The 24615-nt window shown below is 41.3% G+C and overlaps 2 protein-coding genes across 7 annotated transcripts in view; one reads left to right on the top strand and one right to left on the bottom strand.

Moving 5' to 3' along the window:
* Positions 1-388: 388 nt before the first annotated feature.
* Positions 389-15480, top strand: PAQR3 (progestin and adipoQ receptor family member 3). 5 transcript variants are annotated; one of them, XR_015729171.1, is made up of 9 exons: positions 389-667; positions 3226-3493; positions 5072-5234; positions 5863-6018; positions 6701-6898; positions 7429-7519; positions 9040-9192; positions 12054-12981; positions 15012-15480. XR_015729171.1 is itself a non-coding variant. In XM_034431210.3 (8 exons), exons 2-7 carry the CDS (start codon positions 3309-3311, stop codon positions 9165-9167), a joined length of 921 nt encoding a protein of 306 aa, XP_034287101.1. In that variant the 5' UTR covers positions 389-667; positions 3226-3308; the 3' UTR covers positions 9168-9192; positions 12054-13368. The 5 variants fall into 5 exon arrangements, 3 of the variants coding, with proteins under 3 accessions (XP_034287101.1, XP_087731043.1, XP_060542990.1); XR_015729172.1 differs by lacking the exon at positions 389-667 and adding an exon at positions 1644-1783; XM_034431210.3 differs by lacking the exon at positions 15012-15480 and having other exon boundaries at positions 12054-13368.
* An 857-nt stretch (positions 15481-16337) lies between these two features.
* Positions 16338-24615, bottom strand: part of BMP2K (BMP2 inducible kinase) — a 58938-nt gene continuing 50660 nt past the window's right edge. For both annotated transcript variants that reach the window (XM_060687006.2, XM_087874916.1), the window contains exon 16: positions 16338-23204. In XM_060687006.2, coding sequence (XP_060542989.2) covers positions 21790-23204 — 1415 coding nt within the window. In that variant the 3' untranslated portion in view covers positions 16338-21789. The remainder of the gene's footprint in view (positions 23205-24615) is intronic.

Below are 24615 nucleotides of genomic sequence, written 5' to 3'. Positions count from 1 at the left end.
CTGGACCCTCTTTAATGTATTCATGTCTGAAATACAGTGAGGCAGGCAGGGGAACAGTATTGAGGTTGGAGACCCCTGCCCTAAACAGCAAAGGGTAAGTAAGCATCCCAACTAGGTAGACTTAATTCCTTCCAATCCTCTTAGTTACAATTTCAATATTTTTTTTAAAAAATGGAAAAGCTTTTAAAATCGGTTCCACTAATAATAATACTCCACAGTAAAGCTGTCATTCACGACCATCCCAATCCCTCATTGCTCCGCCCACTCCCTCCCTTCCCGCGCTTCACTCTGTTTATGTGTTTTAGGCCACGCCCCTTGCACGTGCCCCGTTGGCGGGTAAAGGAGGGAGGGAAAAGAGCAAGTGAGGGAGAGCCGTTCCTATTGGTGCGCTGTCGGCATTTTTTTCGCCGTGACGCCAACACCGCGCGACCGTCGCGAAGCTGAGGCGTCATCCGAGCGGGCCTAGGCGACCAGCGGCGTGAGGGAGCGACGCAATGGCCGCTTAGGGACCGGTGGGAGACGGAGGCGGCTGTTTTCTGGGCGAGGAGAAGGAGGAGGAGAAGGACGGGAAGGAGCCTCTTTTTGCCGCCAGGATGCTTGAAGGGCTGAGGCGGCTTCAGCTGCTGAGGTGGCGGCAGCGACGGCGGCGGCAGCAGCAGCGACCGGGGTGAGCGAGGTCCAAGACCGCCGCTTGCGTTGTCGGGGCTCTCAGCCCTGTTGGTGGTGCCTGAAGGGGCGGGGAAGCTGAGGCCGTGGCTTTCTCTGGTTTGGCTTCTGGGCCCTTCCCAGGGGAGGAAGGTGGGAGAGCGGCCGTTGGAGGCGTTTCATAAGCCAGGGGTGGCCAACTGTGGCCCTTTTACCACCTGTGGACTTCAACTCCCAGAATTCCTGAGGCAGCCAAGCTGTCTCAGGAATTCTGGGAGTTGAAGTCCACAGGTGGTAAAAGGGCCACATTTGCCCACCCCTGTCATAAGCTAAAAGTACTCTGGGACTTCAGACAGGCACCTGCCATGCAGCAGCCCCAGGCTTAACAACTGCCGATAAGAAAGATGAAAAGAGAAGGCTGGATGGTGGAACTTGGCAAGACCTGGAGAGAGAGAGAGAGAGCATAATACAGGTAGTCCTCGACTTACGACCACAATGGAGGTGGGGCAAATTCCTGTGGTTAAGTGATGTTTGCCCCCATTTTACGACCTTTCTTGCCGCCGTTGTTAAGTGAATCACTGCAGTTGGTAAATTAGTATGCCCATTGGGTTACTAACTTACCAGTTAGGTTACTACCCATGTTTCCCCGAAAGTAAGACCCTGTCTTATTTTTTATTTATTTTTTTGAACCCTGAAATAAGCGCTTGGCCTTATTGCCATGTGCTCAAAAGCCTGATTGGGCTTATTAACAGGGGATGTCTTTTTGGGGGGGAGGGGAGGACACAGGGTAACGTATCAGTTAGTATAGTAACTGCAATCTGGCTTCCCCCATTGATTTTGCTTGTCAGAAGGTCGCAAAAGGGGATGACTGAACCTTAGGGCACAGCAGCGGTCATAAATATGAGTCAGTTGCCAAGCATCTGAATTTTGACCACATGATCAAGGGGATGCTGCAAAGGTCATAATGGGTGTGTGTGTGTGTGTGTCATATTTTTCAGTGCAGTTCCAACTTTGAACAGTGACTAAACAAACGGTTGTAAGTTGAGGACTACCTATAGAAGAGAAAGAACTGGAGAAGAGAACAAAATACAAAGAGCTGCAAATAGAAATAGGACAGTTGTAGCAAAAGCAAGCCAAGGTAATACCAATAGTGAAAGGTGCCTTGGGTCCAATCCCAAAATACTTGGGGCATCCCTTGATCACCGTGGCATTGACAAGTTCACCATCAATAAATTGCAAAAGGTGGCATTATTCAGAACAGCTTACATCCTGAGAAGATAACTATAACACCGTAAAACATTCACATCTGCCCATTCCAGGTCTTTGGGAAGGACTCGATAGGCAGGCATGAATGCCATATCTGATCTGAACATCTGGCTGACTGTGCAACACACCAGTAATAATAATAAGGTTCTGCTGTATGAAAACCTCTAGTTGTCTCTCTCCCACTGTTTGAAGTTGCCTGGGAGGTATATACATTTAAATAATGATATTTAAATGTAAACCTTTTAATAATAATGATTAAAATTATACATTTAGATAATATATACATTTTAATAATTAAATTTATATACTGCCTAACTTCCTGTTCCTTTGGAGAGGCAACTGGAGGGTTTCACACCGAACTTTAATTAAAAACATCGAAAAGGATTTTTTGGAAGGTTTTGGCAAATGAGCTGGCTAAGATCTTATGGGACTTTAAAATCTAAACAGACAGGCAACTTGTTCATAATGTGCCTGATTTAAGTTACTGAAAAAAAGTTTATAGATTATAAAACAACATGACAAGAAACATGAAACAAAATCAATCGTGAAGAAAACCAGTCTAGATGGGAACTAGGGAAAAGAAGAAATTATTAGGGTTTATTGTTAATCAGATTTAGAAAGTACCCATCTCTGTTTCTCCCTCTGTATACAGGTAGTCCTCAACTTACATAACAACCCCCAAATTTTTGTTGCTAAGCAACAGTTAAGTGAGTTTTGCCCCATTTTATGAACTCGCCACAGTGGTTACACGTCAGAAGGTTGCAAAAGGTGATCCCATGACCCCAGGACACTGCACCCATCACAAATACATGCCAGTTTCCAAGTGTTTGAAGTTTGATCATGCGACCGCCGGGAATCTGTCATAAGTCATTTTTTTTCCAGCGCTGTTGTAACTTTGAATGCTCACTAAATTGTTGGTTGTAAGTCAAGGTCTACCTGTATTCCTTGTATGCAGAGCACAACTTTTAAGATTGTTGTACTAACAGGGAGCAGTTTCTGGGAGGGCTGCCTTTAGGCCTGTTTCTCTTGTCAAAATGCTGCCGACAAAGCTTTTTTTAAGAGGAAAGAATATTAAACAGGCCTGTCTTTATCAACCCAGATACTTCTTGCCCTACATTGTTAATGACTAGTCTTAGAAGTGCCTGCTGTTGATAATATTTTTTTTTGCTGCCGTTGTTTTTTCTGAATGTTTTTCCTATATAGAAAAATGCAAATTGTTTTGTGACAAGTGAACCAAGGGGAAAGCTTAGATGTTCCATATCTGTCTTATTTTAGACCTTAAACATCTGAATATTTTGTCCTCGTATTTTTCAGATAACTTATACCAGAAGTCAAAAGCCTTGTGTATTGCTCCATGTTTACTCTTGCCTGGGTTGATGACTTGAAGCATTACTAAAATGCACCAGAAACTCTTGAAGAGCTCTCATTACATTGAGCTGGGAAGTTATCAGTATTGGCCTGTTCTCGTTCCTCGAGGAATTCGTTTATACACCTATGAACAGATTCCTGTGTTCCTTAAGGATAATCCTTACATCACTGACGGCTACAGAGCATACCTGCCTTCTAGGCTGTGTTTAAAAAGGTTTGGAGTTGATCGAAATGGTTCAAAGTGAAATTAATCAACTAGCCTGGATTGAAGCAGTGCCTATAAGAAACAGTGAAATGTTTTTATTTTGAAACTGCTTGGTTTATGTATATGTATATCCTGCTATCTGCAAATTATAACCAAAGCGACTAAGGAAGCAAGGTGCATTGACTTAATTGAAATGTTCTTTTCTCTGTGTGAAATACAACTTACAGTATTTTTCGGAATATAAAACGCACCGGAATATAATACGCACCTACCTTTTTTGGTGAGGAAAAGAAGAAAAAGAAATCTCCCTCTGCCTCTGAGCAATTTTGCCTCCTTGCAGCAAACAGCCTGCTTTACTTTCATTTTCATTTTTAGCATAGCTTGATTAGCACAAGGAAAAAAAAATCTGCTCCCAGCAATTTACCTCTTTGCAGCAAACAGCAGAGCCCTGCGCAAAACAGCTGAGAGTCGGGAGGCCGATCCAATCAACTTGTGTTAATTAGGCTATGCTGAAGCTGAAAGGAGCTGTTTTTTCTTGCTGCTTGCTTGCAAGGAGGTAACTGCTGGGAGGCAGAGGCCAAAGGGTGGGGGCCAGTGGATGGGCAGGGCTACATTGGGTGTATAAGACGCACCTAAATTTTCACCCCCTTTTAGGGGGGAAAAAGGTGTGTTTTATACTCCGAAAAATATGGTAATTCTGTCTTGCTGATTTATCCTTTGAAACTTTTGAGGCACAAGTCTCTCCTTGTCAGTCCCTTTTTCCAGAATCTAAATAGACAAACTCCACCCTGCAATTTCTCTGGCCTAGTACCGTGTTTCCCTGAAAATAAGACCTCTCCCGAAAATAATCCCCCCTGAAAATAAGACCTCCCCGAAAATATTTAAACACATGCACAGCCGGTCTCTGCCATTTCCTCTGGTTAGGGTTAGGGAGACACAGCTGGAAATCAGGTAAGACAGCAAGAGGAGCCCCGTCTTGCTCCACGCACCCCAAAATAGTAAGAGCTTCCCAAAAATAAGGCCAAGCGCTTATTTCAGGGTTCAAAAAAAATATAAGGCAGGGTCTTATTTTCGGGGAAACACGGTATATCTATACAACAGCAGAAGTAAATGAGTCTCCTAATAATGCAGGAGCAGTGAGACTAATTTGTATGCAGTCCACTGCTTTAGGACTGGAATCCCTGATTAGATCTAGGCATTGTCTGAAGCAAAAAAATTAACAGGAAACAAAATTATTGTCACGAGGTTGTAACGAGAACCATTTTCATGCACATATGGCGGCAATATAAATATTGCAAATGAGGAAAAATAAAATCTCTGAATACAAAACGAACTATTCTGTGATCAATTTATTTCAATTTTGTATTCTTCCTGAGGAAATGCAGAGAATATATGCTAATAACGCTAATTCAGGTTCAGCATAAAGTGCCCCTTTCTGATAGACAGACAGACTAAAGGACAGAATTCTGATCAGATTGCATCTGAAATCTACTAGCTGAGTTGAATCACATACTTACACTGCTATTAGTCAAAATTATTTAAAACTAGTTCAGACATTATTGTTTTTATCTCTTTTTTTTCCCCCAGTCTGTTCGTTTTGTCCAATGAGACAATTAATATCTGGAGTCATTTGCTGGGCTTCTTTCTCTTCTTCACTTTGGGCATATACGACATGACTTCTGTGTTGCCTTCTGCGAAAGCTTCTAGAGAAGATTTTGTTATTTGTTCTATTTGTCTTTTTTGCTTTCAGGTAAGTTCTTTTTACCTATGGCAACCAAACTTTGCAAGGGATGGGTATGTTGGAAGGAGTGATATAGAATAAAGCTTGCATTCTCTTCCAAGGTGAGGCTTTTTTGCCTCATTTATTTTAATCAAAACGTTGTGATAATTTACGGTCCTTTAATTGTAGCCTTCATGGAACAATGTTATCTTACTCTGAAATCAAGGTAGCATCTCCAATTGATCTTCTCCCCTCCTTCCTAGTCTCAATGCATTTGTATTTCATTAGGAATTTTACTCGCTAGTAGTACATAGTAATAGAATTTTAGGGGATCGCGTAAATCCTAATTTGACTAGTTTTCAATTTTTCTGCTTAGTCTATTAGTATTTTCCTATAGTTGTTGCAAATTATTGTTAGCCCTCCTCTAGGATCCCCTTTATATTGGAAGGTAGTAGTGTAATAAATAAATAAATGTTTCCATCTCTTTTCATATTGTAAGCAGGTTGAGTAAAGCCAGATGTTTCTGCAGTGCTCCATTTTATAGTTTTCAACTAGAAACGCCTAAGCTCCTTAGACAGCTGCATGCTAAAATCTAAAAAAAATAAATAAAAATCAGTTGCATAAAATTAAAGTGAATTTGTTTCAATGTTTTTGGTAGGTCTGTATGCTTTGCTCAGTAGGATATCACCTCTTCTGCTGTCATCGCTCAGAAAAGACCAGTCGAAGATGGATGGCATTGGATTATGCAGGAATTTCGATTGGGATCCTAGGCTGCTATGTGTCAGGAGTTTTTTATGCATTTTACTGTAGTAATGTAAGTTGGGCACAATGCTAGCTGTTGTATACCTTAAATTCTACTGGGATTGTCATCTCCTAAATAATTATGTACATCATTTATTCAGAATTCCAATCTGTAGTATAATCTATTTAAAATAAACCGATTCAAAATCCAGTCTGCTATTCCCACCTGAGCAGACGTGAATCCTGAATAAACCTTCATTATTTAATTATAATTTCTCAGAGTCCATGATAATTTAACAAATGCAAGCAAGGATAATGCTGCTCTCTAAAAATGGTGCAGGTTTCATTTGGGTCTTCAATATTAGCCCCATTGAGAATGTTGGGTCTATGCAAGGGAGCATAAACTGGGAAGGAAGCTATTTGCGGACGCTCTGCTAATTTTTTCCTCTGTGGGCCAACACCATTCCTCCAAGAAGAGACTGGACTGCCATGTGTCAGAAATGGTGTAGGGTTTCCTGCTTGGGCAGGGGGTTGGACTAGATGACCTGCAATGTCCCTTCCAACTCTGTTTTTCTGTTAAAATTATTCTATCAATATTTGGAAATGCAAATAGTACCACCCTCGTTTATATAGTTGTTCCCTGTGTTTTGGAAAAGCAGCTTAAATAGATATTCCAGCATTGGCTGGAATTGCCGTGCAAGTACCCAGGTTTCTTCACGCAGATCTCTCCTCCCTTTTTGCTCCCCACATTCCAGTACTGGCGTCAAGTATACTTGATCACGGTGCTGGCTATGATCTTGGCAGTATTCTTCGCTCAGATTCACCCCAATTACCTCACTCAGCAATGGCATCGGCTGCGCTCAGCCATCTTCTGCTCTGTGTCAGGCTACGGAATTATTCCCACCATCCACTGGATTTGGCTTAATGGAGGCATCACGGCATCTATTGTACAGGTAAATCTAGAACAGTTACCTGCTCTGCTACATTCGCTCGAAAGATGGTTCTATGGACCTTATGGAGGCCTGTTTCCCATTATTATTATCGGTTGAGGGCAGGGCTTAGTACCTAGCCAGCCTTGGTTAATCGTGGAGACTTTACAGGGTTGGCTTCGGTTAGTACTTGGATACAGGACTATTTGGGATTTGGCTAAACTAGGAAATTGTGGGGAGGAAATCTTGGAAAACCACAAAGAGAAGATACTTTCAAAACACTGCCAAGAAACTGCGTTTTGTATGTTTGTTTATTTTATAGTTGTCAGTCTCACATATAAATCGCATTAAACCTAAACATGATTCTGGGCAGTTTACAAATTTTAAACTGCTATTCCCCCCCTCCCTGGGTAAGTTCATTTGCAAGTCATCCAGCTTTTTTTAAATTTATAATACTTGAAATTTGTTGAAAAGGGTTACCATCTTCTGTGTCAGAGATCTGAAACTTGAATGCTTTCAGTGACTACGGTTTATGTTTTATTTTCCTTTCTCAGGAATTTGCTCCCCGCGTGATTGTGATGTACTTAATAGCCGTCACAGCATTTCTCTTCTATATTTCTAAAGTCCCAGAAAGGTATTTTCCAGGTAAAGATATTCCTGATTGTTTCCTGGATAAAAGGTGCACATTGTAGTTTGGGCTACTGTTGTGATCTTGTTTTAGAGTGAATATTGGAGGAAATATAGAAAACTCCCCGGTTCAGCAACTAAATTATTAAGTATTATACTTAAGGCAGATGTCTTTAAATCTGCAGAGGCATAGAGCAGTATTCAGCATTAGGAGAATATTTAGCATGATATGCATCTTAACACACTATGCATTTCTATAACTTGAAAAATAGTATCCACATTGCCGCACACAATTTTTTAAATAGCAATAGCTCTTAGACTTATGTGCTTTTACAGTGCTTTTACAGCCCTCTCTAAGCAGTTGACGGAGTCAGCCTCTTGCCCCCAACAACCTGGGTCCTCATTTTACCAACCTCAGAAGGATGGAAGGCTGAGTCAACCTTGAGCCTGGTGAGAATCGATCTGCCAAATTGCAGGCAGCCGGCAGTCAGCAGAAGTAGCCTGCAGTACTGCACTCTAACCACAAATTGACAATTAACGGTAGCCAGCCAGACATAACCTATTATGTTAGTTATCACCTTTAAAGCGCTCCATGGCTTAGGACCTGGGTACCTACGAGACCGTCTTTTGCCACCAATAGCCTCCCACCGACCAGTTCGTTCTCACAGGGAGGGACTACTCAGGGTACCGTCAGTCAAATTATGTCGACTGGCGACTCCCAGGGGGAGGGCCTTCTCTGTGAGGGCTCCAACCCTTTGGAATGAACTGCCCCCGGAGATACGGAATATCCCTGATCTCCGTGCTTTCCGCCGTGCCCTCAAAACCCTGATGTTCCAACAAGCGGGGCTAAACATATGAACATGTAAATGTTTTTAAGAAGTTATCTAATTTTAGGTTCTATTTAATTGGGCCAAACTATGTTATAATAATAATTTTAATTAGCAATTTTATGATGTTTGTGTATCTATATTTTTCTTGACTGTACACCGCCTTGAGTCCTACGGCAGAAAGGTGGTATAGAAATATAATAAATAAATAAATAACCTGGAAGCTCAAGAGCCTTGATAGTACTGGGGTTTAGTGCACCCTGTTATTAACACAGCTGCCTGCATTTACTGCTGGTTCGAATCTCTCCAAGGCTCAAGGTTGACTCAGCCTTCCATCCTTTCTAAGGTAGGTAAATTGAGGACCCAGTTTGTGGGGGCAATAAGCTGACTTTGTATAAATATACAAAAGTATGAAGGCTATTGCTTAACGCATTGTAAGCCGCCCTGAGTCTCCGGAGAAGGGCGGCATATAAATCAAATTAAAAAAAAAAAAAAGAGCCAGACATAAGTGAGACGATCCTTTCCTGACCAAAAAAAAAAAATATGCAATATTCTCTCACTTTCTGGGCTGAAAAAGATCCTTCATTTCCAGATCAGCCAGAGGGAAAAAATATATATTTGAATGGTTGTGCGCTCATCTTCATCTGGGTGAACAAAAAGCATGTTCCTTTACTCCCTTTCTGATTAAATTGGTTTTATCTTCTTCCACAGGGCAGCTAAACTACCTCGGCTCCAGCCACCAACTTTGGCACATTCTTGCTGTGGTGATGTTATATTGGTGGCACCAATCAACCATGTACATCATGCAGTACCGACACAGCAAGCCTTGCCTGGATTAGAGTAATGCACCCAAAGTGCATCAAGGTAAGGCATTCTCGGTATCAGAGAACTGAAGATCATCTAGCCCAGTGATGGCAAACCTTTTTTTCCTCGGGTGCCGAAATCGCACGTCCGTGTGCCCACACCCTTAATTCAATGCCCCCCTGCACTCCTCTCCCCTGCGCATGCATGCGCAACCCCTCTGTGCTGCCCCACTCATGCGCGCACAACCCACCCACACACCACACATGCACGCACGACATCCACCCCCACGCGCCCCGTTTTGGGCCTAGCAGGCCTCCCTGAAGCCTCCAGAGGCTGGAAAAGGACTGGAAAAGTCGTTTCCCGACTTCCGGTGGGCCTGGTACACCCGTTTTTTGCCCTCCCCAAACTCCAGAGGCTTTCTTGGAGCCTGGGGAGGGCAAAAACGGCCTCCCCCACCCCTCCGGAGACTGAAAACGCCCTCCGAGAGCCTCTATGCAAGCCCTGTACTTAACTGGCATCCAAAACGGCTGTGTGGAGACTCCTGGGAGGGGAAGGGTGGCATGGGCGGGGCCAGCCAAAAATCAGCTGGCCTGCCTGTGCATGCAAGCTGGAGCTGAGCTAGGGTAACAGCTCACATGCCCACAGATATGGTTCTGTGTGCCATCTGTGGCACCCGTGCCATAGGTTCGTCAACACGGCTCTAGCCTGTTCTAGGGTGGGGAATCCCATCACTGCAATAAATTTGATCTCTTGGAGAGCAAGTGCTTAATTCCTAGCCTGGAATTTCCCTTCAGAGTGAATCCCAGATCTATCAAATTACTTGTTTCAGTAGTCAGCGCATTTCTCCTCTCATTCCTTCAATGTTTCGCTCATTATTCCAAGTCAGTATTATGATTGCTGACTGGCAATGTCTCTCCGCCATTTCAGATTGATTTTTTCTTTTTCCTGGCCCTGAAATTGTGATCAGGAGAGCCAGTGTAGTTGTGGGACTAGGGGTACCCAGGTTCAGCTTTCCCCACATGATCACAGAGTTCAGTAGGAGAGTTTAAGCTTTAAGGGGTGTCCAACCTTGGCAACTTTTAAGACTTGTGGACTTCAACTCCCAGAATTCCCCAGCCAGCCATGCTGGGAGTTGAAGTCCACAAGTCTTAAAAGTTGTCAAGGTTGGACACCCCTGGATTAGACTATTCATTGTCTTTTAAGCCAGCCTATACCCCCAGGACGATTGGAGGATAAAAGCAGGGGAGAAGGCTTGAATCTTTTAAAGAAAAGGCAGGATATAAATATAGAAGGAAAGCTTTTATGATACCTTTTACTCTTACAGGCCTTTTGTAAGTTTTTATTCATTAGGTTATTTTATTTATTAATAAATAAATTTACGTATTAGGTTATAAACTGTCTGTTCTTCAGGAATTCCAGGTAGTGAATACAGGTAGTCCTTGACTTACGACTGCAATTGAGCCACAAATGTCTGTGGCTAAATCGTTAAGTGAGATTTGCCTAATTTTTACGACCTTTCTTGCCACAGTTGTTAAGTGAATGACTGTACTTGTTAAGTTGGGAGCCTGGCTTGCCCATTGACTTTGCTTGTCAGAAGGTTGCAAAAGGTGATCACATGACTCTAGGACACCGGAATCGTCATAAATATGAGTCAGTTGCTAAGCATGGCCATCTGAAAGATTGTGATTTTTTTTCAATGCTGTTGTAACTTTGAATAGTCACTAAACAAACTGTTGTAAGGCAAGGACTACCTGCCTAGTGTTCCTTTCTGTTTTTCTTCACAACCTGTCCCTCAGCCAGTGAAGTGACCCAGAGTTTCTTGGTTTAAGGATGGGGTTGAACCTGGATTCTTCCATTCTTATAATTCCTCCCAGGCCAACTCTTCAAACATCACATTCTTCTAGCAGCCCGAAGATTTGAAATTGATTCCAGAAATTGTGCCCTAATCTTGTTGCCTTGCAATTGCTGTAAGTCAGATGGATGCTGCAGAGGAAAAGGTTGCCAGAGTGTATTGAAATATTGTCTTTATAAGGAGGATATACTGTTTTTTTTTTTAACCAGGGAGGATGATAATGGGGGAATATTAGATCCCTTTGTGTTTTAAGATTCTATTTTTCATGCAAACTCTTTCATATTCTAAACAAGTTATACGACCAAAGGCGATCAAAGGTTTCTCCAGCTTAGATAATGGGAATCCTGAGCTCTGAATGTCCAAAATTAGTGAATCAGGAACTAAGATACTGAGTTTGAGGTTGAGATCATGAAGTGAGCTAAATGATCATTGCACAGCTGTAATGTATTTCGTGTTTCCCCAAAAATAAGCCCTCCCCTGAAAATAAGCCCTCCCCGAAAATATTTAAACGCATGCACAGCCGGTCCCCACCATTTCCTCTGGTTAGGGTTAAGGAGACAGAGCTGGAAATCAGGTAAGACGGCAAGAGGAGCCCTGTCTTGCTCCACGCGCCCCAAAATAATAAGGCCTCCCCGAAAATAAGGCCATTATTTCAGGGTTCAAAAAGAATATAAGAAAGGGTCTTATTTTGGGGGAAACATGGTATATATTTTTGACACCAAAAAAAGACACCAGGTCTTATTTTCAGGGGAGGTGTCACCCACTGACTCCCCTCACTTGTGCATGTCATCCCTGGCCTCTTTTTCACTATCCAGAGGTCTTCAAGGCTTTCCTGAAGGCCCCTGCAGCAGATAACAGAGCTCATTTTTGTAATGGTTTCTATTTTCAATATGCACAGATCGATAATGTAAAATAAATTTGAGAAAAGCAATGCTTTTCAGCCATCTTTTTTTTTATTTTGTGAACCTGCAGATGGCAACGTCCCCCTACTAGGAACGCTCTCTTAGCCGAAGTACCTCGCTAAGTTCTGCTTGCAATAATTTAAAATGAGTTTTGTGTCGTTTTTCAGAATGTCATCCTTGTACCGAAGTTTGGACATTGAATGTCTGCATTTCATGCTGATTTCAGGAGCAACAGCCTGAGTTCTTGTTGAATCCTCTTTTCTTTTAGGAATAGTATGTTAATAGGCACTCCTGATATCATTGATCTCCATCATCTGAGTAACTTTGTCCACTTAAGGAGGTTTGAAAGAACTGCAGATAACTCCGTCATATATAAACAACTTTTCTTTGAACTACTGACATATATAAATTATAATAAAACTTGGATGTGGGGACTGTTTATGCTATCAACAAGAAAAGTTCTCCATAATGCATGCATGTGACGTTCTTATGACATTTGCATGCCGGGATCTCACTTGAAAATCCATGTTAACTGTACCTTTTTAATGTGCTCTGTGTTGTTGCGCTGACGTTTCATTTGAAAAAAAAATTCAAATGTAATACAGATTTTTTTTATTGGAGTTCCTTTTCCTTTCAATAAAAGAGTCTCCATAGATTATCGCAGGGTAACTTTTATCTTCAAACCAAGAGTTGGACCCATCAGTCAATTTAGAATTAAACCATCGTTTTCTAATTTTGGGAGCTTGTCAATGGGTCAAACGTGTGACAAGGGTCAAAAGATTTTAGATAGACTCGACTACAAATTGCTTCAAGTAACACTCGCCACAAAAGTGACCTGCTTTCTACTACTTGGATAAGTGGAATTCTTCTGAGCCATTCTTCAGGATAGTACCTGCCTAATGCCAAACACAAAGTGCTTGCTTGTGCCTTGACAGCACTTCCTGCTGCCCTGGAAATTTTGGAAGAAAGAGGTAAATTCAGCCAATGCAGAAAAGAATATCTGACTAGCAGTGTGGCCATCTCGGGTTTTGAGATTCCAGCAGCCATGTCTTCACAACCTGGTGCCAAAAAGGGATTTGCAAAGAATGAAGGAAGGTAAGAAGCATTTGAGTTACAGTCTGTCGGTTGCAAATACTGGTATAGAATTGGAGAGGGAGGGAAAAATAGCATTTAACGTGCAACAAAATCTAAGTTACTAAAAAACTGCTTGAAAAACCCCTGGAGAACCACAGTACTTCTCTCCTTGCCTGTAACTTCCCTCTCTTTATTTTCTGATCATATTGTCTGATCTTGCCCTGGGGAAGTTTCAAAAAAGCCCAGGTAATTCTACTTTTAATGTGTCTTCTGCTAAGTGTTTGGGGAAATTTTCATGTGTGCTTACAAGTTCTTTTCAGCAGTTCTTCCCATTCTGAAAATTGTGCTGCAATGCACATTATGTCAGGTTTCGATGCTATCTCAAAATAAATGAATTTCCAAACTGCCGATCTTTGAGGAAATTTTCTCTTTATTGACCATAGTGATCTGTCCCTGGCTCTTTTGCGGTCAGCACCGACCTTTGCCCCCCAGGCCCTCCATTTCCGATCCCCAATTCTCTGCGTCTCATTGGCTATCTTCCAAGCCACTCTCCTCATCCCATCTCCGTCAGATCACAGGAATGTCCCCCCTCCTCCCATCTCCGAGGAAACAGAATCTTCAAAGGAATTAAGTAGGCAAAAGTTCAAGCTTCTCCCTTTCATATGTCAGCGCTGGAACGCTGACACATTAACTTTCAGAATACAGAGTCCATAAAAGTCACATAATGGGGAAAGTCTTATTTTCTCTGTCTGAAAGCAGGATTTTGCCCTGTACACACACACTCTCAGACTTTAGGACACAAATGGGAAAGGGATGCCTTGTAGAACCTTTCAGCCCCTACAGCGGTTGGACTTAAGCTGCCAGTGAAACCTCTTTTTTAAGTCTGATGACTACTAGCAGTTTCCCTCAAGAGGTTATAATTGGAGAGGGTAAAATTAAGTCTTCCCGCATATTGCAGTTCTGTTATAGTCCTTGGAAAGCATTGGGTTTCTCCAGGTATTTACAGTACGTACCTGTAAGGTGCAAAATTCCTTGGGTTTGGAATGATCTAAAATGATGAGTGCAAATAATAAAGCAAAATAATAATAGAAAAACCATGGACAAAGCATAAATTGTTCAACAAATAGGCAGAATCAGAGTTCACTATTAACCAGTGTAAAACATCCTCTAAACAAATGCATTTTGTCTTCTGCGAGATCAAACTTTGCCTTTGATTTCCAGTCTTATCCTTTAAAAACTGGTACTGGATTTTTGCCTCATAACTTAAAACTCTTTTAAGTTTCACTGGTGCAAGAAATACTGAAAAACAGAATCAATGGCTTTATTGTGGTTATTAATAATGTGTCATGGCCCCTATAACTTCTTCCTATCATACCCTGTATGTGATAATATAACAAGCTGAGTGTTTGTGCAATAGAGAACAAAACGTAGAACTAATGCCAAGATGGAAATGAACCTCCTTAAAAGTAAATTTGACTATTCAGGCAAAGTGATTCTAGTGTATTTTAACATGGTTGAAAACAGTTCTTAGTTTGTTTATGTAAGGGCGTATTTTGTTACATTTTGTAGCAAAATGTACAGAAGCAAGTCTATTCGATTCTGTTTTTTTAAAAAAATGAAAACCCAAGTGGAGATTCTTATGCAGAAAAAGCAGGTATTAGAGATAGTTAAAGGGCTTTCCAGAGCCTTCTTCAAGATGTACTTGTAGCAGCAGGTTTTTCAAATAAATACCTCATTTTCATTTAAGTAATTTAAAGAATCTCCAGGATTTTTAATTTGCTGAAATTAAAAAGGGAGTCTGTTACCACAGGTGCATTCCTAGAAGCAAAATTTTAAATTTGGAAAGCTTACTGAAATAATAATTTCTCTGTGTATGCTTTTCCTGCCTTGCTTCAATTTTGATAATTTCAGTTGAGAAAGGATGTTTTAAAGTAACATCTGAAATGGCAGATGAATTTTTTTCCTGCATAGATGGACTGAATTCCAGGGATAATTTTCACTCTGTTTTTATTTTTTAAAAGCATTAACGTACGTTTTTTGGACACTTTCAGGAAGCTAAACACAACAAACAGCAATACCAGATTTCCACGTCTGAAGGCTGTAACTGCCCTAGGACTATCAGCAAAGTTGATACGTGCCATGATCTGCCATAAAAGCTGCAAGCATGGCCATAGAGGAATCACCAGGCACTTCTGGAGGAAGTTTTATGGTTTATCGTCAATGCAACCAATTCTTCTAACGGATTCTTCTCCAACATCTTTATCCATCTCCTATGCCTTTCATTTGTTTCATGCTTTATTGTTGTTGTTTGCCTGACACTAAAATGAAAGCTACAGCTTTATTTCAGATTTATTCCTCTAGTCTGGGACAACTGTTACAGAAAAACTTGGAGGAACCTCTAACTGTACATTCACAGTTCACTACAGGCGAAGTTTATTTGCACTGAAGTATAAAGGCAATTTTATCAGGTTGCGCTGTAGGTGTTGTGTAAATAGTGCTTCAATAAATGGTTTGCCAAAACGTATGATTTGGTGTGCTGCATAGAACAAATGATTGGGTAAGGAGCCCTTAAAAACCCAGCATGGCAGGGCTGTAAACCTTGAGATGCCTGGTATGTCCTGCCATTACTTTGCCTGCTCAAAAGCACATTAAAGAAAATCTTAAGTATTCTTGTGAGATACTAGCAAATCTCAAGAGGGAAAAATGGGCAGCTTTACATCCCTTATGCCTCTTTATCCATAAGTTTTTAAGACAAGTATTGCAACATGAGGCTTTCAGTAGGATATAGATCAAACTAGTTTGAAACAACTAGCCATACTGTTGTGCTGCCCTCAGAAAGTTCTGAGCTTTGATAAATTGTGGCTTTGCCTCCCATATATTAATCCATGAAAAGTTGAAGAGCAGCTGGGTTCACACAATTCCTTAAGCCCAAGCACACATGCCATTTTATAGCTTAATATGAGAATAATTTAGTCTTTGTGGTGGACTAATCTGTACCATGAAAGTTTGGCAGAAACCAATTTATTGTAAATTAGATTTGCTAGCAAAAATGTAACAAAAATATATTTTCGTGATGTGATTTCACACAATTGTTCACATTTGGCCATAGCAAGATAAGGGAAAGCTTCCAGTATCTAACCCCAGCCTCACAAAAGCCCCCTCTCGTCACCACCAAATGGACTGGGGGGGAAAGTCTGCATTCTTCAAGAGCTCAAAAGGGGCAGGCTGAGTTATGACTCCTGATCTTTTTAAATCTGCCCATCCAATTGTTTGGGGTTGTTTTTTTTCCACAAAGCATGAAAAAGAAACACTTTTCAAATACCTAGATAACTTTGAAATTTCACTCGGTTGTTATTAACACATCTTAGTAAACATGCTTTCTTTGAAAATGGTACAATAAGACTTTATTATAACAGCTGGCATTGGATGGAACAAAATTAAAGGAGATGTAAATGAGATCTTACACATTGGAAAAATCTTCATACAGTACTGGAATGACAGGTTTTACTCTTAACATCCTAGCCCCATTGCAAATTCACACAGTGGTTGGTGTTACAGAAACATGACATCTGGTTGATTAACAACTGGAAGTTGTTTTATGTACATCGTTTTTGCACAAAAAGGTATTAGTGGTTACCCATACACATACATGCACACATACACACCGCACGACGCTTTAGAAATTTCAAGTCTAAACAAAACAAAAAAAAGATATGGAAGTGTAATTTTGAAAAGTGCACTTTAACGCTGTTCGCCAGCAATTAGAATGTAACGTTATTGTTTTATTCTTAAGTGATGTTCTTATCCCAGAAACTAATCTAGGCAACGGTTTACAATATTCTCTTCAAAGCGCTCTAGAAAAATAATCAGACAGACAATGTTTTTGCATTTTCTTGTTACTCTTTTAGCAGCTTTTGGCTCCGTTTCGTCTTCCAATGCCATGAAAATGATTGTGACTGCAATGCTATATTTTAAATCACAGACTCCCAAGAGACTACAGGATGTGTGCGCGTGTATGCTTTATATACATCTCTCTATAAAAATACACTATCATATAAAAAAATATTCCGATAAACTCTAATTGCTATTCTCACAGTAGTAGCTATCTCCTTTTATTCTCACAGTAGGTTTTTTTTCTTCTTCTTATCGTTAGGAGAAAACAGGACTTTTGGGCAGCCCTACCACAAGGGTGCTTGCTACTGAATTTCAATGTTGAAGGATCATCTTCACAGAGTATATCTGGGTAGAACACGCCAGGGAAGTAGCCCCGAATTGATTATTTCAATCTACAAGATTTGTGGCGAGAGATTCAATCTCGATTACAAAACTCAAAAGTTGTACCTTCTGAACACATTCAGGTAACAAATGCAGTCCATAAGGGGGTAAGTGATATTTCCCCTAAAGCACCTTGATTTCTATCTTCAGCCTCACAGATAGAAATTATATATTCAAATTAAATATAAACAGTACCGTATTTTTACCAGTAAGTTATCCTGTCCAAAGCTACATAGGCCCCAAGATGAAGTACGCAGCTGATTAGTAAAAGGAAGGCTCAGATTTCCCTACGCAGTAATGAGAAGGTCTACATGTTTCATGAAAATGGAAACTGGATAACCATCTCCAGTTCTGAATCAATGCCTCTCAATCTTCTTACTATTGGAGGAAAGACCGAAACAGAGTGAACTTCAGATATGTGGATAAATACATCCATCAAGCGAGCAAGGCTATCCCAAACTCCCCACCCAAAGAAAATAAACAGCTTTCTCAGTGAAGCACAGAATTCAATGTTTAAGCTTACTTGGCAAAGCAATAGAAATCAACTTTGTGGGAACTGCCAATAGCTCACCCAGTTCAGCCACCAAAGACACACACACACACACACACACACACACACACACACAGATCAGTGTACGAATCTCATTTACAATAATCTAGGAAATCAAATTCTTTTAAAAGTCTGATTGATCAAAAGTGCAGAAAGCCAGGAGATTAAAGATGTTATTCAAAAGCAAAAAAAAAATGTTGATGAAACAAACGAATGGCCATGACACAGGGTTCTCCTCGGCCCCAATCCTGCAGAGCTCTATATATCTTTCCTGTCTTCATCCTTATCTACCAATTATATAGCTGGAGCAGGAGTGAAATCCTCCCAGTTCAGACCGGATCAGGCGATCCGGTAGCGATTGGGGCCAGTGGTTCGGAGAGCCAGTCGCGATGGTGGCGCAAGGCTCCGCCCACCCACCTGGGTGTTACTTCTTGATTTTAATCAGGAAGTAATGTGTTTTTTACTCTCTGCACATGCACAGAGGGTCCGCGCAGATGTGATGTGTGCATGCGCAAGCGAAGTGAACGCACATGCACGGCGCATGCACTTCCGAAGGAGGTAAGGAAGGTAAGTAGATTTCACCCCTGAGCTGGAGCCCTGTAGGGGTACCCCAACGTTGTCTAATGAAAAATATGTCCTAACAACCAGGGACGATGGCCAAGATAACCTCATGCGTTTTCTAGCACCGATCAGATTTGGGAAGAATTATCTGAGAAATATACAAACAGATGCAAATCCCGAAGTTATGCTATTTCAGCTCTTCCCATCACTAAATAGATTGGTGCCATTTTTGGTCATTAAGTACAGGAATTCATATATCCATGTAGTGTAAGTTCAGATGTACAGAATGTACAGAATAAAACTAACCATAACTGGTACAAAGGATGTCCTTCTGGCAAATTGAAGCCACAGAAGACAGAAAATGGAGTGACCCAATTACTCTAAAATGTCATTTCTCATGGCATATACATCATCATCTTCTTAACTGCTTACTGAAAACAATTTACAGCAATCTGATTTCATCAGGATTTTCTGATGAAAAGGGTTTGGATGGAGATATTTTAAAAAAATCAGATGTCAGGTGTAATCATATAGATAACATTCAGAAGCAAAAAAAAAAAAAAAACACGTTACCAAGCTAATTAGGTGGATTAGCTACAATTTACTTTTTTGTCCCATTGATTTTAGTAAAGTGGTGGCAACTTTGGAGTGAGGAATCCAAACTACTGCATTCCTTTTATACCACCTGAAGCACGTACATCTTTTCAAATAAAATGAGGTTATCACAATGAGACCATATTTAAAATCATCTCTCCGTTCACTCTGGGTCTTCAACCCATATGGATATATTGCCTACACAGAAAACCTTCCACTATGAAAGCCAAATACAGTACATTTAATTAGCAGGTTCTTAATGACTTGATTTTGGACAGCTTATAACCCTTCTTGCTCAGAAGTCTGCCATGGTTGAAGTGGCCTTTAAAAAGAGAGTTATTTTACAACACACATTATGTCTTGAGGCTTTGGCACAAAAATAAAGGAACAGGCCTTCTGAGGCACATGCACAGCTGATTTTTAACTGATCTTTACACAATATTTAGTGTAATAAGACAGACATCTAATTTTGGGGGGGGGGATATGGGTTTCAAACCATGCGAAGAGATGGACTTCACTTCTAGAAGCACATTTAGCAAGAACTTGAAACTATTAACTTCAAAGAATGATTAAAATGCTACATATTTTTTCAAAACTTTGAAGTACAGTTAAAGGATCTTAAACCTCTATCTTCACATTTATTATGTTTGCAAATTATCCAAAAGTTACTGTATTTTCTTTGCGCTTCAATACAGTAACTGGATGGCAAAAACCAACTACTTGGTATCTTTTAAGGAAATTCAACCAGCTATAGTTAAGGTCACGTAGCTTCTACAGTCCAAATTCATATATATGTGAATGTCTATGCAAGGATCCGGAGATGTCAACCTTCATTCGTTTAATGAGAGAAACGGTTACTGAAACTTTTCACATTTTAAGAATGGATTCCTCTTTGTCATGCAAGCATTCTGCTAGACCAGGGATGTCAAACTCAAGGCCTGGGGGCTGGATCCAGCCCACGGGGTGATTACATCTGGCCTGGAAACAGCGAAGGACTGGCCCACTGTGCCTCTGCCAGTGAAAACGGAGTTCAGGAGGGCTGCGTGCGGCCCGCCCTCCCTGTTTTCACTGGCAGAGGGTTGCAGGAGGCCGTCGCAGTTGAAAACGGAGCTCAGGAGCCCGTTTTCACTGGCAGAGCGCTCGGGCCTCCAGAGGTGCCCCCAAGTGATGTTGAGCTGGCCACACCCACCACAGCCCCCCAAAGTCAAACACAACCCTGAAGCAGCCCTCAATGAAATTGAGTTTGACACCCCTGTGCTAGACGTTTAGCAATTTTTGATTGACACACACACACATACTCCAAAAAGATCCTGCCATGATCTCTGGATCCTGGCCATTCTTTGTGACAAAATGTTTTACTATGTTCACTTCAAAGACACCCATTTTCACGAAACCGAAAAGGAACTGCAGGACATCAAAATGGCTATTTTGAACAAACACAGCTGCCCCTAGAATGACCAACAGCGAATGAAGACATTAGAAATTCCTTTGCTCAGATTGAAAGTTCCAAAAATGTACTGTCTACTCACCGAAGTTCTACAAATGTTACAATCTGTGTCTCAAGGGCACCAATTGGCTCAAGAGGTAAATTTATATCAGGACGTGGTCCTGGCTGTTAAGGCATTGCTGGTTTTACTCTGCGGTAATGGTAAGAGACTCAAAAGAGCATCATTTTTAAGCCTTCCATTCTAAACCTCCTTTTGTTGAAAACTGATCGGTGTGTTTTGTATAAAGTCTTACAAAAGTACAATCATGTAATACAGAAAGCATTCAAAAATCAGGTGAGAACCATTTTAGAAGATTAAAAACCTTGTGGGGTACATACAGTTTATATGAAATACAAAACCCCAGTAAAGCGAGCAGACATGGGGTAAAAACTCTGATTTAAACTCTTTATAGGTCTGAATTTGCTACAATTTTCTGGCTGTTTTCCCCATCTTCTCTCTGGGTTGGTATGGTATGCAAGTAAACCACGCTCTCTTCTTGAAATGGCAATCTTCAAAGTGCTGCAAGAAGCTAACTGTTAGTGCTGCTGCTTTCTCGTTCCATTCCCATTTCCAACATCCCCAACTAAGTTCTTGAAATCCTAAGAATTACAACAATCCCTGTTTTATATTAATGGCACTTACTGTGGAAAAGCACAGTTCAGGCAGATAGAAAGATTTGGGTTTCTTCATGTAAGTTTAGGAACCAGTATCAAGACCGCAAGCTCTGATTTTCAGAAATGTTAAGAGGAGAGTGTTTTTCTAAAAAAAAAAAAAACCCTTTAGAACAGGTACAATGAAGCAGTTCTAAATAAACCTGGCTTTTTTCAGACGTTTTCTTGATTTTTGACTGATAAGGTCCCATTTCATTAGTTCAACCCGGTCTGATGCTTCCATCAATTGAAGTGTAATTGCACTCTATAAAGGATACAATTCTGAATGTTCTAGTCCAGGGGTCTCCAACCTTGGCAACTTCAAGACTTGTGGGCTTCAACTCCCAGAATTCCTCAGCCAGTTTTGCTTTTGGGAGTTGAAGTCCACAAGTCCAATTCTGGGAGTTGAAGTCCACAAGTCTTAAAGTTGCCAAGGTTGGAGACCCCTGTTCTAGTCGTAGCCAATATCCTCAGTGATAGCTACTATCTTCTGATCTAACTTTTGGAAAGATTTTCTCTACTCAAACTTTTCTCACCGTTGTATCATCCTGATCTTGCATCTTTAACATTGTCGAGTCACAGCAGAGAAATAAGCGGATTTAAAAAAAACAAAACATTTGTTTCTCAACCAAAGTAAATGGATTAGAGTGGCATATTAAATCCAAGGTTGTTTAAAAAAAAAAAAAGAATTCAGATGTTCCTAAAAAAGAGTCTACGGTTTGGAAGGAAACGGAGCTGCCCCAAATGGATCTAACTCTACTGCCTGTTGCTGCTGGCTCTGTTGAGACTTCACACTTGGCACGAGTTCGGTGAAAGGAACTGCTCCAAAATCATCTGTTAATTTTACGCCGTCGCCAGAATGAATGCTGCCAAGTAAGGAGCTCTGCCTAGGTCTCCCAAGCATTGCCATGTTGTGATCCCCACGATTGTCAGCCAATCCTTGGTGTTGGGGGAGACGTAGCCCTTCGGCAGGATGGAAAGGCTTGGCTCCAAAGGGATCCAGGAGATTGTCATCACCCTGCAGGGGATTGACTCTGTCCTTGCTATCCGACAGGCTAATACTTATGTTTTCCTTGGAATCAGAAATGGTCAGAAACTCGTTGCTGCTTTGGGAATCTCGGCGGCCGGCCTTTTTGTGCCTTCGGGCTCTCTCTGGCGTCCGGTAACTGGGCTTCAGGGTCTTCTTGGTGCTGGTGGGGGTTCCATGATGGCGCTTGCCATTGCTCTTGGACCCCTCTTGCTTCATGCGCCGCTGACGGGAAGAGAGTTTCTGCAGATTCCGTTGTTGCTGTTTCGCCTTGTGTTGCTGCTGGCTCCCCCCGGTGATCTCCTCGAACGGGATGAGCCCGAACAGATCCTCTCTTGCTTCACCGTGGAAGCTTTGGATGGAAACAGGCTGGAACGGGATGCAGCCAAAAACGTCCACGCTTTTGGGGGAAACGGGAGACATTTGAGGTTCTGAGCCTGGGATCGAATCCTCTTGTTGAGATATTCTTCTGCTGAAGGGGGCTTTGGTGAAGACATCGAAGTCGTCCTGGTCTTGTTCTGGATGGGCGACGTGGGAAGAAGTATCCTTTTGTTCCTGGGGCTGCAAAACGAAGAACGGAACCGCTCCAAAGACATCGAATTCTTGTTTGGGGCTCAAACTGGAACCCGGGAACTTGGTCAATGAAGGACAGGGAAGAATCATCTCTCTGCTTTCTATATTGCCAGGTCCTTCTCTGTATCTGTCGCAAGGTACCTCTTCTGCAGGCCTAAAATGGTGACAGTCAGAGTCAGAACTGTGCTTATCGTCATCTTCTACATCTTCTTCAGAATCCATGAGAAGAGGATGCTGGCCTAAGTTTTCTGGCTCTGTATCGTTGTCATCAATGAAGTCTCCAGTCTCACCCTGCAAGACTTCTTCGTCCTCTTGTTCTTCCTCTTCCTCACTACTCTTTGGAGAAGGGGGATCAGATTCAAAATCACTCTCCGATTCATCGTTTCCTTTCTTAGCAGGTGCTTCCACAGCCTTCTTTCCAGCATCCTGGTCCTTGACAACCTGGCTTGACCTCTCATACTTAGAAAGACTCTCTAACGTGTTTTCTAGATTGCTGGCTGGGTTATTAATTTCATTTCCTGGGGAGCCTGAAAGGATGAAGAACAGGCAAAAGAACTTCAATTTCAAATCAGTGTTTCACACCTCCACACACACACACATATATATATAATACATTCTTTTACATTATACTGTACAATTGGACAAGCTACGATTCTTAGACTCACAAAAAAGCAGAAACTAGAATTTTAATTCAGCCTTACAGCAGGGGTGAAATTCAAAAGTTTTCCCTACCGGTTCTGTGTGTGTGGCTTGGTGCGCATGGCAGGGGAAGGATACTACAAAATTTCCATTCCCACCCCACTCTAGGGGAAGGATACTGCAAAATCCCCATTCCCTCCTCACTCCTGAAGGAAGGATACTGCAAAATCCCCATTCCCTCCCCACTCTGGGGCCAGCCAGAGGTGGTATTTGCCAGTTCTCCGAACTACTCAAAATTTCCACGACTGGTTCTCCAGAACCTGTTTGAACCTGCTGGATTTCACCCCTGCCTTACAGCCATAAAAGGCATATCCTACTATTAGTACATTCATTCTCAATAGCAACTCCTCTGCTAAACCATCAACAGATGTCTTCCCACCAACCATCATTTTGCGTTCTCTGAGTAGGGACTTTATAATGGAGGTCAGCACTTTCTCTTATCTTCTTATTTATATACAGTAAGTCAAACAGTTTTAAAAGGAAATGTACTGAAGTACTGTACTTAACTATGTTTGTAATGCCATTCCTGATCACATGCTTATTTAGAAATGTTTCTATTTCATTATTGAATGGTTTTTTCCAGTTTGGATTGTCCCACATCCCGGCACCACTTATTTTCACACACTGAAGATAAACAATCCGAAGCTGACATTTCCTTCATGATATATTTCACTCTCTAGTCATTTTGTCCTTTCCACACGCTTTTCTGTCCTGAAAACGCACTCCTTTGGAGCTAATTGGAGTTTGGCATGCAGCATTCTAGCAATACAGCTCTGTATCTGTTTATTAAGAATTCCATTAAGAATCCATACAATTTAATACCTAGCAAACGTGTTTCAGATTTCACCTAAATCTTTACATAATAAAATATACCCCTTTATTGATCAATTTTATTTGCTCTCTTAATATTCCCATAAAGTATACCAGGCTGATATTTACACTTTGAATCAACTATATACTGTATTTTTCCCCCCTATGGTATTAGTGACCGATTTAGCTTTGATCCATTTACATGTGAAGCTAGCATTATTTATCTCAACACATCAAGGAAACTTTCTGTCTCATTTCACTCATCAAACTGTTGTTAAGGAGAAATTATTTTCCTTACAATATGGAAAACTGTATCTTTGTATTTAAACCGTGCTTCCCAGTTATTGGTTTCCTATAAATGGAGCTTTGGATTAACTGCTGTGATTGCTTTTTGAGTCGAAAGAGCAGCAGATTAGTACATCTGGACCC

This window comes from Pantherophis guttatus, chromosome 8 (assembly GCF_059756535.1).
Source record: "Pantherophis guttatus breed Tessera chromosome 8, ASM5975653v1, whole genome shotgun sequence".
Taxonomy (NCBI): Eukaryota; Metazoa; Chordata; class Lepidosauria; order Squamata; family Colubridae; genus Pantherophis; species Pantherophis guttatus.
Note: the sequence above shows the minus strand (reverse complement) of the source record. Positions and strands in the feature narration are given on the sequence as shown.